Source organism: Coregonus clupeaformis, unplaced genomic scaffold (assembly GCF_020615455.1).
Source record: "Coregonus clupeaformis isolate EN_2021a unplaced genomic scaffold, ASM2061545v1 scaf1033, whole genome shotgun sequence".
NCBI classification, from domain to species: domain Eukaryota; kingdom Metazoa; phylum Chordata; class Actinopteri; order Salmoniformes; family Salmonidae; genus Coregonus; species Coregonus clupeaformis.
Window position 1 is genome coordinate 178,541 of NW_025534487.1, and position 13,863 is coordinate 192,403.

The following is a 13,863-nucleotide window of genomic DNA, read 5'->3' on the forward strand; positions in this document are numbered from 1 at the left end:
TCTCTCAGATATAGAACAGACACTACAAAGCATATTTACTTTTGATGAATCTTTGATGAATCTGTTATCCAATGTGTTTCTATTGGCTAATAGCAGGAAGGCCAAATTGTATGTTTCATCAAATACTTTATTTTATATTTTTGATGCCTACAAGGGTCCTAAAAATCCAACTCAAATAACAAAATGATCCTTTGTATGATCATCTTAAAACAATTCCATATGTTAACTTAGTAGAAACCCAGCCCTGGGCAGACTCTAAGGTTAAAACCACAGGTTAACATAAGTTACGTTAATGTAATAAGATTAATAATGTCATAATAAAGTTATTAATATCATGTATTAAATCATATTAAATAATTTCATTCAAATAAGTTCACTCACCCACATACAGTGGGGACAGAATTATTGTCCTTGATAAAGACTTTGTGAAATAACTCATACTAATATTGAGCTATATTGTATGCTCAACATTTGTTATACTAATACAATTGCTCAGAGAAAGAGAATTTGTTTAACAAGCACCGTCCCCTTCCGAGGATAATGACACAGACTTTTTCAAAAATGTTTTATGTGATTGGAAAACACATATTGGGAAGGATCTTAGACCATTCCTCAATTAAAAATTGTTCCTTAACCTTGGTATCCTTCATCTGCTCTTATGGACTGCCTTCTTCAATTCAAACCACAGGTTTTCTATTGGGTTACAAACTAATACAAACCCATCGAAAGCTGAGACTCATGAACACGTACATACATGTCTGTTGTTTTGCTCTACAACACCCACAAGCCTCAAGACTCGTCTGAATGTAACCCATTTAAAAAATGAATGGAAGTACTTTAGTGTCCAGAAAATGGTTAAATGTGGGTAATATATGGTCCTCTGTAGCTCAGCTGGTAGAGCACGGCGCTTGTAACGCCAAGGTAGTGGGTTCGATCCCCGGGACCACCCATACACAAAAATGTATGCACGCATGACTGTAAGTCGCTTTGGATAAAAGCGTCTGCTAAATGGCATATTATTATTATTATTATATAATTTCCTGAGCTGTCTAATATCTCTCAGATATAGGGACGGACACTTCAAAACCTTATTCATTATGGTTTATTTTTTGACTTATGTTTCTAAGGGCTTTAGTAGTGAAGGCCAATTTCAATACTTTATCCCAAAAAAAGTACATAATAGTTTTGATACCTAAAGGTACCCCCCCCCTAAAGAGGATCATATATTTAATTCATCAAAACCAATCGTGCTGAAATGTGATTAAAGGGTCAGTTGTTTGAACTGAAAGTGTTCTTAGACTACAGGTCTGGGATGTGACATGTCATAGTTTTCTGCATCTATTGCTCTCTGGGGGGTGATGACATCACAATCACTTTATTAGCCAAGAACATTAAACATTCCCAGAATTTGACTTAGTGACTTGGTGCTGCCAACAACAGACCCCGGAGACCCCGGAGTCCCCAGACAGTTTGGTGACGACAGTGAGTTCACCCCCATTCTCCTCCTCCCCTTCCTGATACTCAACTCCAGCACCCCCTCCCCTGCTCCCCCCCATCCCTCCCTCCTCGACCAGTCCCTCCATCAGCTCCCCCAGACTCTGTCTGATCCGGACGCAGAAGTTGGGACAGCTGAACACGTACACCGGGTTCAGGAAGGCAAAGAATGTCGCCATGGGCAACCCCACCTCCACCAACGCGACCTGGAGCTGCCAGTATTGGGCGGCGACCTCGATGAGGCAGAACACGTGATAGGGCGCCCAGCAGAGGGCGAATGCCGCGATGACCGACGTCACCATTTTGGTGAAGCCACGGGATAGGCCGGGCTCGGTCCGTCTGGAAGACAATTGGACAGAGGGGGAAGTAGGGGTGGAACATTTTGGATTGGGGGTGGAGCTTTTGATGTTTGTGTTGGGTTTTGACTCTCTACGTTCCACGTTGGTAACAATCAACGCCCGGTGAGTCTACTACCGCTGTCCTTCCTCCCCCCTCTTCCTCCTCTGGCTCAGACTGATGCCGAAGAGGGCGTAGCTCCTGCAATCACCACTAGGGGGAGTAGGAACGCCAGGAACGTTTTTGGACACAGCGGTCGCCGCCTGCCGTACCCTACAGTCCCTCTGCAGGTGTCACGAGTTACAAAGCCAGAACCCAGAAGCAGACCAGGACAAGGTAAGTGAAACTTGAAGGTGAGTGTTTATTTACAAAGTCAAGAGTGATGCTGAATAATCCAGGGAACAGAGCGAAGGCGGGCGTTGATTAGTTGTTGGGGGTGCAGTGGTTGATCCAATCATGGCTCGGCAGCCGACCACCAGGCAGAGGTTGGATGAAGGTTCCGGACGAGTGACTGCAGATGGAACAAAACGGAGGTAAGTAAACAACAAACCAACAAGGTGCAAAACAACAAAACTAACGCTAGAAGCTCTAAGACTGATACTCTGGTAAACCTACTGTTCATGGCTAACGATCCGGCAGGGAATGGATGTTAGCCAGAGCCTAAGAAGGGTGATGATCAGGACCAGGTGTGCAGATTGCTGATGGGATGCAGGTGCGGAAAACAAGAGGGTAGCTCGCCCGCCGCCCAGGCAGGAGCGTTCCAGAACCCTCGGGAAACTGGAGATCACGAGCAGAAAAACTAGTACACAGACCGGACCCGACTCAGACTGCCGGGATCGTTGCAGTACCCCTCCGACGAACGCCACCGGGGCGGACTCCCGGAGCGCCAGGATGGAGGCGGTAGAAGTCACGAATGAGGTCAGCATCTGGGATCTGTCGCCGCGGAATCCAACTCCTCTCTTCAGGACCATACCCCTCCCAGTCCACGAGATACTGGAAACCCCGGCCCCGCCGTCTGGAATCCATGATGCGTCGCACCGTGTAGGCAGGACCACCTCCGATCATCCGAGGAGGAGGAGGAGGAGGCGGAGGAGGCAACAGAGGACTGAGGAAAACAGGCTTGAGGCAGGAGACATGAAAGGTGGGATGGACTCTGAGCCGTCCTCGGGAGTTTGAGTCGAACTGCCACCGGATTGATCACCTTCTCCACCACAAACGGACCAATGAACTTCGGTAACAACTTCCTAGACTCAGTCCGTAAAGGGAAGATCCCGTGTGGCCAACCAGACCCTATCTCCGATGGTATAGGTGGGAGCGGGGATCCGCGACCGATTCGCCTGGAGCTGATACCGGTCCGAAACTCTAAGGAGTGCCTTTCTGGCCCGATGCCAGGTCCGGTGGCAACGACAATATGGGCCTGAACAGAAGGCACTGAGAGCTCCTTCTCCTGAGAAGGGAACAAGGGAGGTTGGTAGCCATACAGGCACTGGAAAGAGACATCCCAGTGGCAGATGTAGGGGAGAGTATTGTGGGCATACTCAACCCAAGGCAACTGAGAGACCCAGGAGGTGGGGTTGGAAGAGGCCAGGCAGCGTAGCGTGGATTCCATCTTCTGGTTGGCTCTCTCCGCCTGACCATTAGATTGGGGGTGAAAACCAGATGTGAGACTGACTGTAGCTCCAATGGCCAAACAGAAGGACTTCCAGACAGCAGAGGTAAACTGAGGGGCCACGGTCGGAAACTTGATATCACTGGGCAAACCGTGGACCCTGACTCCCCCTAACCCAGGATCTCGGACGTCTCCGAGGCAGAGGGAAGCCGTTGGCAATTGGCACAAAGTGGCGAACTTGCTGAATCTGTCCACGATAGTCAGAACGACCGTGTTCCCCCTCAGAAGCGGGCAACCCAGTGACAAAGTCCAGGGCCAGATGCGACCATGGTCGCGGGGGAATAGGGAAGGGGGTGAAGTAGTCCAGAGCTGGGCCGATTGGTACTCTTATTCTGCGCACACACTGGACAGGCAGCAACATAACCCCCGAGTATCCTCGGCCATGGCAGGCCAACAAAAACGTTCTGCGAAGAAACGCCATCGTCTCGAGCCACGCCAGGGTGACAAGCCATCTTGCTGGCGTGGGACCATTTGAGGACCGCAGGACGAACCGACTCAGGCTACAAACAACCGACCGGTGGACCGTTACCGGGACCGGGCTGCGTCCGAAGGGGCCGCCATCACCTCCTCCTCAATCTTCCACCTAACAGCTCCCACGACGCAGTTCCGGGGGAGAATTGTCTCGGTCTTGGACCCCACTCTCCTCCGTCTTGGAGAACATCCGAGACAAGGCGTCCGCCTTGCCGTTCTTAGATCCAGGTCGGAACGTCAGGGAAAAAATTGAATCGTCCGAAAAACAACGACCACCTGGCCTGGACGGGAGTTGAGACGCCTAGCCGATTGACGTAAGCAAGATTCTTGTGGTCAGTCCAGACAATAAACGGTTGCTCCGCCTCCAACCAGTGGCGCCACTCCTCCAAGGCAAGTTTCACCGCGAGAAGCTCCCGGTTACCCACATCGTAATTCCTCTCCGAGGCGAAAGGCGACGAGAGTAGTAGGCGCAGGGATGGAGTTTAACTGTCCGTGGAGCATCGCTACACAGGATGGCGCCAACTCCCACATCAGACGCGTCCACTTCAACGACGAACTGACGGGCCGTGTCCGGTTGAGAGAGAATCGGTGCGTTGGTGAATCGCCTCTTCAAATCCAGAAACGCTCGAATCCGCCTCGGATTCCACTTGAAGCTCCTGATACTGGAAGTCAAGGCAGTTAACGGAGCAGCCACACGGCTGTAATCCCGGATGAATCCGGTAGAAATTCGCAAACCCCAAAAATCTCTGGAGCTGCAATCTCGTGCATCGGGCTGGGCCCATTCCAGAACCGCTCTAACCCTTCTCCTGGTCCATCCTAATCTCTCCCCTGGAGATGATGTACCCGAGAAAGGATGTCGTGTGGGCGTGAAACTCGCACTTCTCGGCCTTCACGAACAGGCGATTCTCCAACAATCGCTGCAGAACCTGCCGGACATGCTGGACGTGGTCGGAAGGTTCCTTCGAGAAGATCAGAATGTCATCCAGGTAAACAAACACAAAGAGACCGATCATATCTCTCAGGACGTTCACCATACTCTGGAATACCGCTGGAGCATTGGTCAGTCCAAACGGCATCACCTGATACTCAGTGACCCATCGGTGTATTGAAACCCGTCAACCACTCGTCTCCCTCTCTGATCCGGACCATGTGATACGCTGCGTAGGTCTAGCTTGGTGAACACCGTAGCACCCTGTAAGGAGTCGAAGGCAGAAACTCATCAAGGGCAGGGGATACTTGTTCTTGACCGTGATGTCATTCCAACCCCGATAATCAATACACGGTCGAAGAGAGCCATCCTTCTTACCCACAAAGAAGAATCCTGACCCCCAGGGGTGATGACGAGGGACCAACGAGACCAGCAGCTAGGGACTCCTTGATGTAGGTCTCCAAAGCCTCACGTTCAGGGCGGGAGATACTGTATAACCTTCCCTTGGGGTAGACACTCCAGGGAACAGGTTGATGGCACAATCATATGGTCGAGTGGGGGAGGGAGTGACAGAGCCTTCTGCTTACTGAACACTTCCCCAAATCGTGATATGTCTCGGGAACCAGGGACAAATCTGGGGGTTTAGCCTCAATCACCTGACTGGGAACCGAATGGGGACAGGCAGTCTTGAGACAGTTAGCATGACAATCAAGGCTCCAACTCGTTACCTTGCCCGTCACCCAATCGAACGTGGATTGTGTTCCTTCAGCCAGGGGTATCCAAGGACCAGAGGAACATGGGAAGACGGCAGAATGAAGAATGAAATCATCTCCGAATGATTCCCCGACAACAGCATCTTAACCGGTTCAGTCCTCCCATCGTGATACGTGGCAGACTACTGCCGTTCAGAGTGGTCGCCTAATGGCTTCCGGCAATTGCTCCTTGGAAAGCCCCAGCTGTTCCACCAACTTCGGCATCGAGAAAGCTTCCATCGGCACCTGAATCGGATAAAAGCGTTAATCGCTAAGCTCTGATTCCTGTTCACAAGGGTAGCGGAAACGGGTTCGACAGAGGTATTGAGAGAGGTGAAACTGGCTCGCTAAAAGTCCTCCCAACTTTAGCGAGCCGCGCAGTTTGACGACCGCCGGGAACAGGTGGCGAGGTAATGTCCCGAACCACCACAGTAGAGGCAACAGTTAGTCCCTACGTCTGAGTTGGCGTTCCTCCTGGAATTAACCCGTGCCGCCCTACTTGCATTGGTTCAGAATCGGGAGACAGGACCTCTCCACTAATCCTGTGTGGTGGACGATGATCGACGTATTCTGGTCCAATCCCGACCCGACTGGAACCTGAGAAGCTGATCGATTGGACGGACCCATTGCTTCTCCTCCTTCGGCTCTCGGACTCGATTATTCACCCGACAGACAAGGCTACCAAGCTGTCCAGGTCACTAGGCTCCGGATAGGAGATCAACTCATCCTTGAGCTGCTCCGATAGGACCCTGGTAAAAGGCCGCTTGCAGAGACTCCTCATTCCACCCACTCTCCACAGCCAACGTCTTGAACCGATCACTAAGTCGGCCACGCTGCGAGTTCCTTGGTGAAGCGAAACAGGCGCACTAGCGCGTCCCTCCCTCGGACGGAATGGTCGAAGAGCTTCCTCATCCCGGCCGTGAACCCCTGGTATGAAGCCATGCAGGGGTCTTGTCAGTTAAACGGCTGAAGCCCACTCCAGCGCTCGACCACGCAGCAACTCAATCACAAAGGCTATCCTAGCCTTGTCTGTAGCATAAGAGTAGGGCTGTAAGACTTCAAACACTAACCCACACCGCATAAGGAAAAGAACGGCATCTTCCCAGCTCCCCCTCCCCCATATTTATCCAAGCGTCGGAACCTTGGGCTCACGGAAGGACACAGCTCCAGACGCGGCAGGCGAGATGTGGCGAAACCGTAGTGGATCCTCCATCGGAAACTTGCGCTGGTTCTGGACCTCCGTCAGATGGTAGAAAGGTTCCGAACTGCCAACGTGATCTCCTGTAGCTCCGTGCTATGATGGCCCAACATCTTCTCCTGATGGGTAATGGCATGACGGAACAGAGTCCAGGTCCGCTGGGTTACATTACTCGGATCGTTCTGCCACGAGTTACAAAGCCAGAACCCAGAAGCAGACCAGGACAAGGTAAGTTGAAAAGCGAAGGTGAGTGTTTATTTACAAAGTCAAGAGTGATGCTGAATAATCCAGAGAAACTTTGAGAGCGGGCGGCGTTGATTAGTTGTTGGGGGTGCAGTGGTTGATCCAATCGTGGCTCGGCAGCCGCCCGACCACCAGGCAGAGGTTGGATGAAGGTTCCGGACGAGTGACTGCAGATGGAACAAAACGGAGGTAAGTAAACAACAAACCAACAAGGTGCAAAACAACAAAACTAACGCTAGAAGCTCTAAGACTGATACTCTGTAAACCTACTGTTCATGCTAACCGAATCCGGCAGGGGAATGGATGTTAGGCCAGAGCCTAAGAAGGGTGATGATCAGGACCAGGTGTGCAGATTGCTGATGGGATGCGGGTGGGAAAACAAGAGAGCTCCCCGCCTAGCAAGCGTTGCCCGGCAACCAGGCAGGGAGCGTTCCAGAACCCTCGGGAAACTGGAGATCACGAGGCAGAAAAACTAGTACACAGACCGGACCCGACTCAGACTGCCGGGATCGTTACACCCAGGTCTAAACCAGTCCCTGATTAGGAGAGGAATCACATTTTTAAAAAGCAGTGGAACTGGCTCTGGTCCAGATTTGAATGTGAGGGGGTTAGGCAGCTATATCGAGAGAAAGATGGCGTTCCAGATCGTCTTTTTCTGCATACGAAGAACATTATCACATCTCACACACCGCCTGGAGAAGATGCATCATGTCAGGAAACCCATTAATGTGACATATTATTATATTAGCCAATCAGACTCTCGCAGCGCAACTGCAAAAAAAAGACTACCTGGAACTGCCAGATAGTTTGCCTGTAGTGTTTGTTTTGCAAGTAGTAACAAAATATGTTAACATTTGACAATTTCATGTATGCTAACAATAAAATCCCTTTGTGAACATCCTTACAATCTGTCAAAAGTGAGATCCTGGGCCATTCGACGAAAATTTTGTACCTGTTCAAATTACCTGAGAGGAATAGCAATTGTTACGACGTTGAGTCCCTAAAGTCTTCCCCAATTTGAATAAGGAATAGCCTACCTGCCGTCAAACATATCTTAACCTGATACGTTTATAAAACATGTTGACTTACATTTTCTGCTGCATTCAGAGTAGCCCTAGCCTGGAGCATGTACTGACACGGTCATAATAAAAGGTGGAAGCCTAAGGTGACGTTACTGAGGTGAGAGGTGAGGAGAGGGGAGCATCTGTGCATCCATACACCTCGGTACAACTTTAGTAAAGAGTGGTGAGCATGAGCACGCTCGCGTGAGCTCACTGGTTCCTCCCGCCTCGCCCGCCTATCCAGAAAAAGATAGCCAAGGTGAGATGTCTTGCCCTTGGGGCAGCCACTCCCACGTGGCTGGGGGCAATAAGTAGACCACTCGAGTGGCCCCGCTCCGATCCGTATAAATGAGGGATGAGGTTTCGCTTCTCTACAGTATCAGAGATCCCTGTTGTCAAAAGACTACAATAGCCACAAGACTGTTGACAACCAAAATGGCAGCCATTACTGCAGTTGTTTAACATAGCAGATTAAGGAGATAAGGGAATTTTGTAATAGAAAAAAGGAATAAAAACTTTAACAGCTATTTGCAGTATTCTTTGACAGTTTGGTACATGGTTTTAATATGAAATCTCATGTAGGCTAGTATCAAACTTTTCTGTTAGCTGTAGACACATTTGAGCAGTAGGCCCACTCTTGATTTTAGCACAGATCTCCAGTTCGCCGGGTAGTGGAGTTTGTATTTTCTCAGACAAAGAAAAGTGTATATTGGGGAACACTTTGCCTACCTGGCGCGCAGGGCGCTGAATCAAGGGTCCTTCGTCAACTGGGAGAATACTAATACAAAAAGGATAGTTGGCTTTTTCTGCAGAAATGTTTGGTGGATCGATTAGGAATGGCTTAAAGATCGACCGCTGATCAATTGGTGACCAGTGCATTACGATAGCGTGTGGTAGGGGAACTGAGTGATGTATTTTCTGGAGGGAAAGTTAATTAGTGGAATTTATTTCGCCTTAACGCGTTGGAGCCAATCATGTCACGTTAGAAGACGACAAGAGAGGACCACAATTAACGGCCACACTATGAAAGTTTATTAAAACTTAAGGAGAAGGGAAGTAGGGAGTGGAAGTCTAGGGGTTATCCTTCGGCCAAGGTGTGGGTTGTGGGCCCCCAGTGGCAGCGGTGGTCGAAGACTGTTGGTGGTCCAGAAGTCTCTGGGGGGAGGAAACACAGACAACGGGGTGATGAAACAAGGCAGAAGTTACAGTTAAGGGAAATAAATATTGAAACAAGGCAGAAGGCTGGCTGAGGAGTTACGGGGTCGAAGAGTAGTAGGAGTGTAATGGCAGAAAGCAGGTTGGTTTTCCTAGGGCAGAAGAGTATCCAAGAATCAGGCAGGTCGGGGTCACAAAACAAGGGGTGAGCTAGAAGCGTGAGCACACAGGTTCCGGGTGTGAGCTTGCAGACGATCGGACAAAGGGAGAGCTTGAGAGAGGACTTTAAATATGGGAGAGGTTAGTGGGTAATGTAGGAGTGGCAGAGTAATTAGAGCCGCAGCAGAGCAGGGACAGGTGGGAGCTCATAGGTTGAGTAGAGAGAGAGAGATGAGCAGAGGGTAGGGGAACAATTAAGGTGGTAACCCGGTGGAGTGAGAGGGCTATGACAGAACACCCAAGGGAATGCCCAGAAGTCCAAGAGCAACACCACGCGGCGGGAGGAGGCGAGCCGGAGGAGGGCTAGAACTCCTCCGAACACCGAGCGAACGCCTCATCCTCGGGAGGAAGCCGGAGGGGCGGGTGGGAGATGGGATGAGGTCGAGACAGGATCAGGCACAGGACAAGAGCGGCAGGAGGTATTGGGGCGGCACGGATTGCAGGTGATAGGATGCGGGTGGTGGAAGGGGGATGAGAGTTTATCCACAATCCGACTAGCTGGGCACCCAGGTCCTTCCCCAGTCATAGCCCTCCCAGTCAATGAGGTATGAGACCCCTACCCTCCGTCTGACCGAAGTGAGGCGGGGGAGGGTAAATAGACCACAGATTTGAGCCGTGGAGGAGGAGGACAAGGCGCAGCAGGGACCAGCGGACTCTCATGAACGGGCTTAATCTTTAGACACATGGAAAGTGGACCATGGAATTAGGCAGTTGGAGCCGACAGCAGTTGGGCTTAATCACTCTTATGATAGGGAATGGGCAATGAACCGAGGTGCCAATCTTATCCACCCTGAGGGAGGGTCCTTGATCGACAACCACAATTGACCAACATGGTAGGTGGGGAGTAGGATTTCGAGGTTGGCCCGGAGTGTAGCTGGCAACGGATCTGGAGAAGGTGGCCTGGGCCTGTGACCAGGTGCGGCGACATCGACGCGGCAAACGCAAGTGCAGATGGGGCAGTAACCTCCCCTTTCCTGACTGGCAAATAGAGGAGGCTGGTATCCATAAACACATTGGAAAGGGGGAATACGATGGCAGAGCAGGTAGAGAATTGTGTGGTACTCCACCCATGTCAATTGCTGCGACTCAGGGAGTGGGGGTTGCGTGAAGTATGCAACGCAGTGCCTTCTCGAGCCCTCTGATTGGCCCGCCTGACTTCTGCCCATTGATTGGGGATGGAATCGGAAGTCAGACTGGATCAGGGGTCCCAGCAGGTGACAGAACTCCTTCCAAAAAGCGGAGGAGAATTGTGGACACGGGTAGAGAAATCCTTTGCAGTCGGGATGGAAGATCGTGGTTCAGGACCACCTGGGGCGGCCCCCGGGGCTGGGAGTCTGGGGAGGGGAAATGAAGTGTGCATCTTGCTGAATCGGCCAACTATGGTGAGAATGACGGTTTGCCTCTTGAAGGGGGCAAGCCGGACAAAAGAAGTATGTGAGACCAGGGACAGCTCTGGGGCACAGGGGCAGGGCTGCAGCAACGGGGCAGGAGAATTTCACCGGTGTTGGTTGAGATGGGGAGGCAGGAATGGACGAATGCAGGGAATCCTTTCTGCAGGGGCACAGAACCTCGGGCAAGTAGTGAGGTTGTAAGTGGGGTGGAGCAGGGTGACAAGTCAGGCGGAGAGATCAGTCTCACTGAACGACCGGAGACTTTAATTTTGGGGAAAAAAGGGGTATGGGAAGTGGGGACGGGGTTAATGGAGAGCTTCCAGCACTTCCTCAACAGCCCAGGTAGGAGCTGCTACATGATGAATTGGCAGAATAATGATCTTGGAGTGGTTGTATCCTTTGGGAATGACGGAGAGGGCGTCTGGCTTGGTGTTGGGTGATCCAGGCCGGTATGACAGAGTGAAATTAAAACCTGGTGAAGAACAGGACATGGGGGACTGCCGGAGAGTTAACCGCTTGGACGGGGGATGTAATTATGAACGGCATCCAAACGAGAAATGGAATGGTGGAACCCCCCAGCCAGGTGAGCACTCCTCCAAGGCAAGCTTCAACAGCAGCGGTTCGGATGATAGAGGGGGACAACCGACGGAGAAAAGGCACATGATACTCCGCAGCCCACTGAGAAATAAGCACCAAATTCTCCCACATCCGAGGCGATTCACCTCTGACAATGAATTGCCGGTCCACGTCAGGCATCTGGAGGATGGGAGCCGGAGGCGAAACCTTACCTTGAGGGTACTGGAAGGCCTTGTCGGGCTGCTGGGGTCCAGGTGAAGGAGGGTTGGTGCTGGTTAGAGCAGGAGAGGGGAAACGGAATGAGGTTAAATCTATAGAAGTAAAAATCTGAGAAACGTTGCAGCTTCTTCTGCTGAACTGGCCAGAGGACTGCTGATACTTTGGCAGGATCCATTTCTGGATACTTCCTCTGCCACTTCAGTACCCAGAACTATCTGTTTTGACGTGAAACTCACACCTCCCCTCTGCCTTTGGCGTAGAGGGAATCCAGAAGAGATGAAGGATGGAATGGGGGGTAGACAGTGGGTATAGGTAAAACGAAGACAAACTTGTTTAACATGTCCCCGCAGTAATATTACTAGGCCGGAACACAGCAGGATTGGGTGAGGCCAAAAGGCAAGAGGTGTTGGTGTATTGAATGCGGTCTTCCATTCATCCCCCCCCGGATCCGCACTAGTAAGCTGCTTTGAGATCCAACTTGGTAAAAAGAACAGTGGTCCCTGGAGCAACTCAAAAGCAGAGGTGAGCAGAGGGAGAGGGTAACTTTTACTGTGATGGATGAGTCCTAGATGCAGGGGCGAAGAGATCCGTCCTCTTCCCCACAAAGAAGAAGGCAGCAAACCAAAGTGAAGATGAACGGATCAACTCGTGGAAGAGGCGAGTCATGGATGTAGTCCTCATGGACCTTTTCAGGAGCAGACAACGAATAAAGAGGGGGAGGATCAGGGGAGGAGGTGCGAGGGCACAGTGGGTGAGGAGGAGAGAGATGTGGTTTGTTGTAAACACTTCTCTGAGACCATGGTAGCATTCTGGGACATGGGAAGGTGGGAGAGTAGGACTTGGCCGAGGGGGGGAGAGAAAGGCAGCAAGCAGGAGGGTGGAGAATACCCGGGTACCCAGTCGAGCTGAGGGTTGCACATGGAGGAGGGGAACCAGGATGAGGGGGGAAGGTCTGGAGAGGGGGAGCAGGTGAAACTGGATAGTTTTTGATGGTTGGACAGACCCATCGTCAAGACGGGGCCGTGACATGAGTGACGATCGAGTAAGTGTCGGTCCAGTGCCCGGGCAGGAATAGGAGGAGTCAAAGGAGGTTCAAAGTCCCAGCGATATGGGGCTAGCTTGATGTCATTATGTTGGCTTCGCGCCAGAAATCCACCAGAGCAGCCAGGGTGTGAGTAGAGTCAGAGAGGCGTGAGGTGAACCATAGCAAGGGTTTGCGGTCGAGTGACTGGATGGTCATTGAGCTCAACCGATCCCTATGCCCGGTGAGCTTCGGCTTAGTAAAAGGCAGGTTACACATCGATGTCCATCACCTTCACAATAGAGGCAGAGGTTTGAGGTGGAAGCAAGGCTGGCGCTTGCAGGAGTGAGAGAGGCTCGCCCACCTCCATAGGCTCCGAAATGGGATCAAGCTGACTTGGGTGAGTGGCAGTAGCTGACAGGAGCCCAGTCGGATCTCCTCCGAATGCTGGTAGTTGGTGGACCTTGGCGCCCTCTCACGACGACGGGCCTGTATCCTTCTGTGATCCGACAGCCAGTGCGATGGGTTATCAAGAGTGGAAGGCAGTTGCGCAGACCAACTCGGCCTGATATAGTCAGCCAAGCTAAGGGAAGAACGCTACCCACCAACGATGGGTGTGTTCAAGAACTGGCCTTGCCAGGTTCGAATCGATGGAATGGTTGCGACTGCACGCCTGCCTTGTCGAATACTGAACAGTTGTTTCAGACGCCTATGTGTTGGTGAATCCAGGTCAAACACCTTCAGCATCTCTCCCTCAGCAAACAGGTCGAAGGTTGTACACATGCGGGGTTTGACGCTGAATCCCCAAGGTTCCCCAGAGTCGAGCTCTGGGCCCGTCAGGGTGAGTGATGGCATATCGACCCTAGCCCCCTCCGTGGCGGAAGGGTTCGGCTGCAAGGAGAACTGAAGTCGTGCCAGTCGAATGGCCGGAGGTAGAATCGCCGTTGAACCGGGCCGTTTCCAATCTTGGGTTCCGGGCAGCGCTGAACAAGGGCAGGTGACTCGGAGGCAGGGTGGTGGGCAGACTGGCTGGGGCAAGGGTTGGTGAGGGCTGAATGATCCTGGCGGAGGTTGTTGCTGCTGCTGGACCGCTGCTGGTGCTGCTGGAACTGCTGATGCGTTGGTGGCCG

At 51.6% G+C, this 13,863-nt stretch overlaps 1 protein-coding gene across 1 annotated transcript in view; it reads right to left on the reverse strand.

Moving 5' to 3' along the window:
- Nucleotides 1–11,764, reverse strand: part of LOC121536025 — a gene marked incomplete at its 5' end in the record, with an annotated part of 55,588 nt that extends 43,824 nt beyond the window's left edge. Inside the window, 3 exons of the mRNA XM_045217367.1 lie at nucleotides 1,443–1,833; nucleotides 1,969–2,114; nucleotides 11,647–11,764. Of these exons, the coding sequence (XP_045073302.1) occupies nucleotides 1,443–1,833; nucleotides 1,969–2,114; nucleotides 11,647–11,764 (655 nt within the window). The remainder of the gene's footprint in view (nucleotides 1–1,442; nucleotides 1,834–1,968; nucleotides 2,115–11,646) is intronic.
- Nucleotides 11,765–13,863: the final 2,099 nt, after the last annotated feature.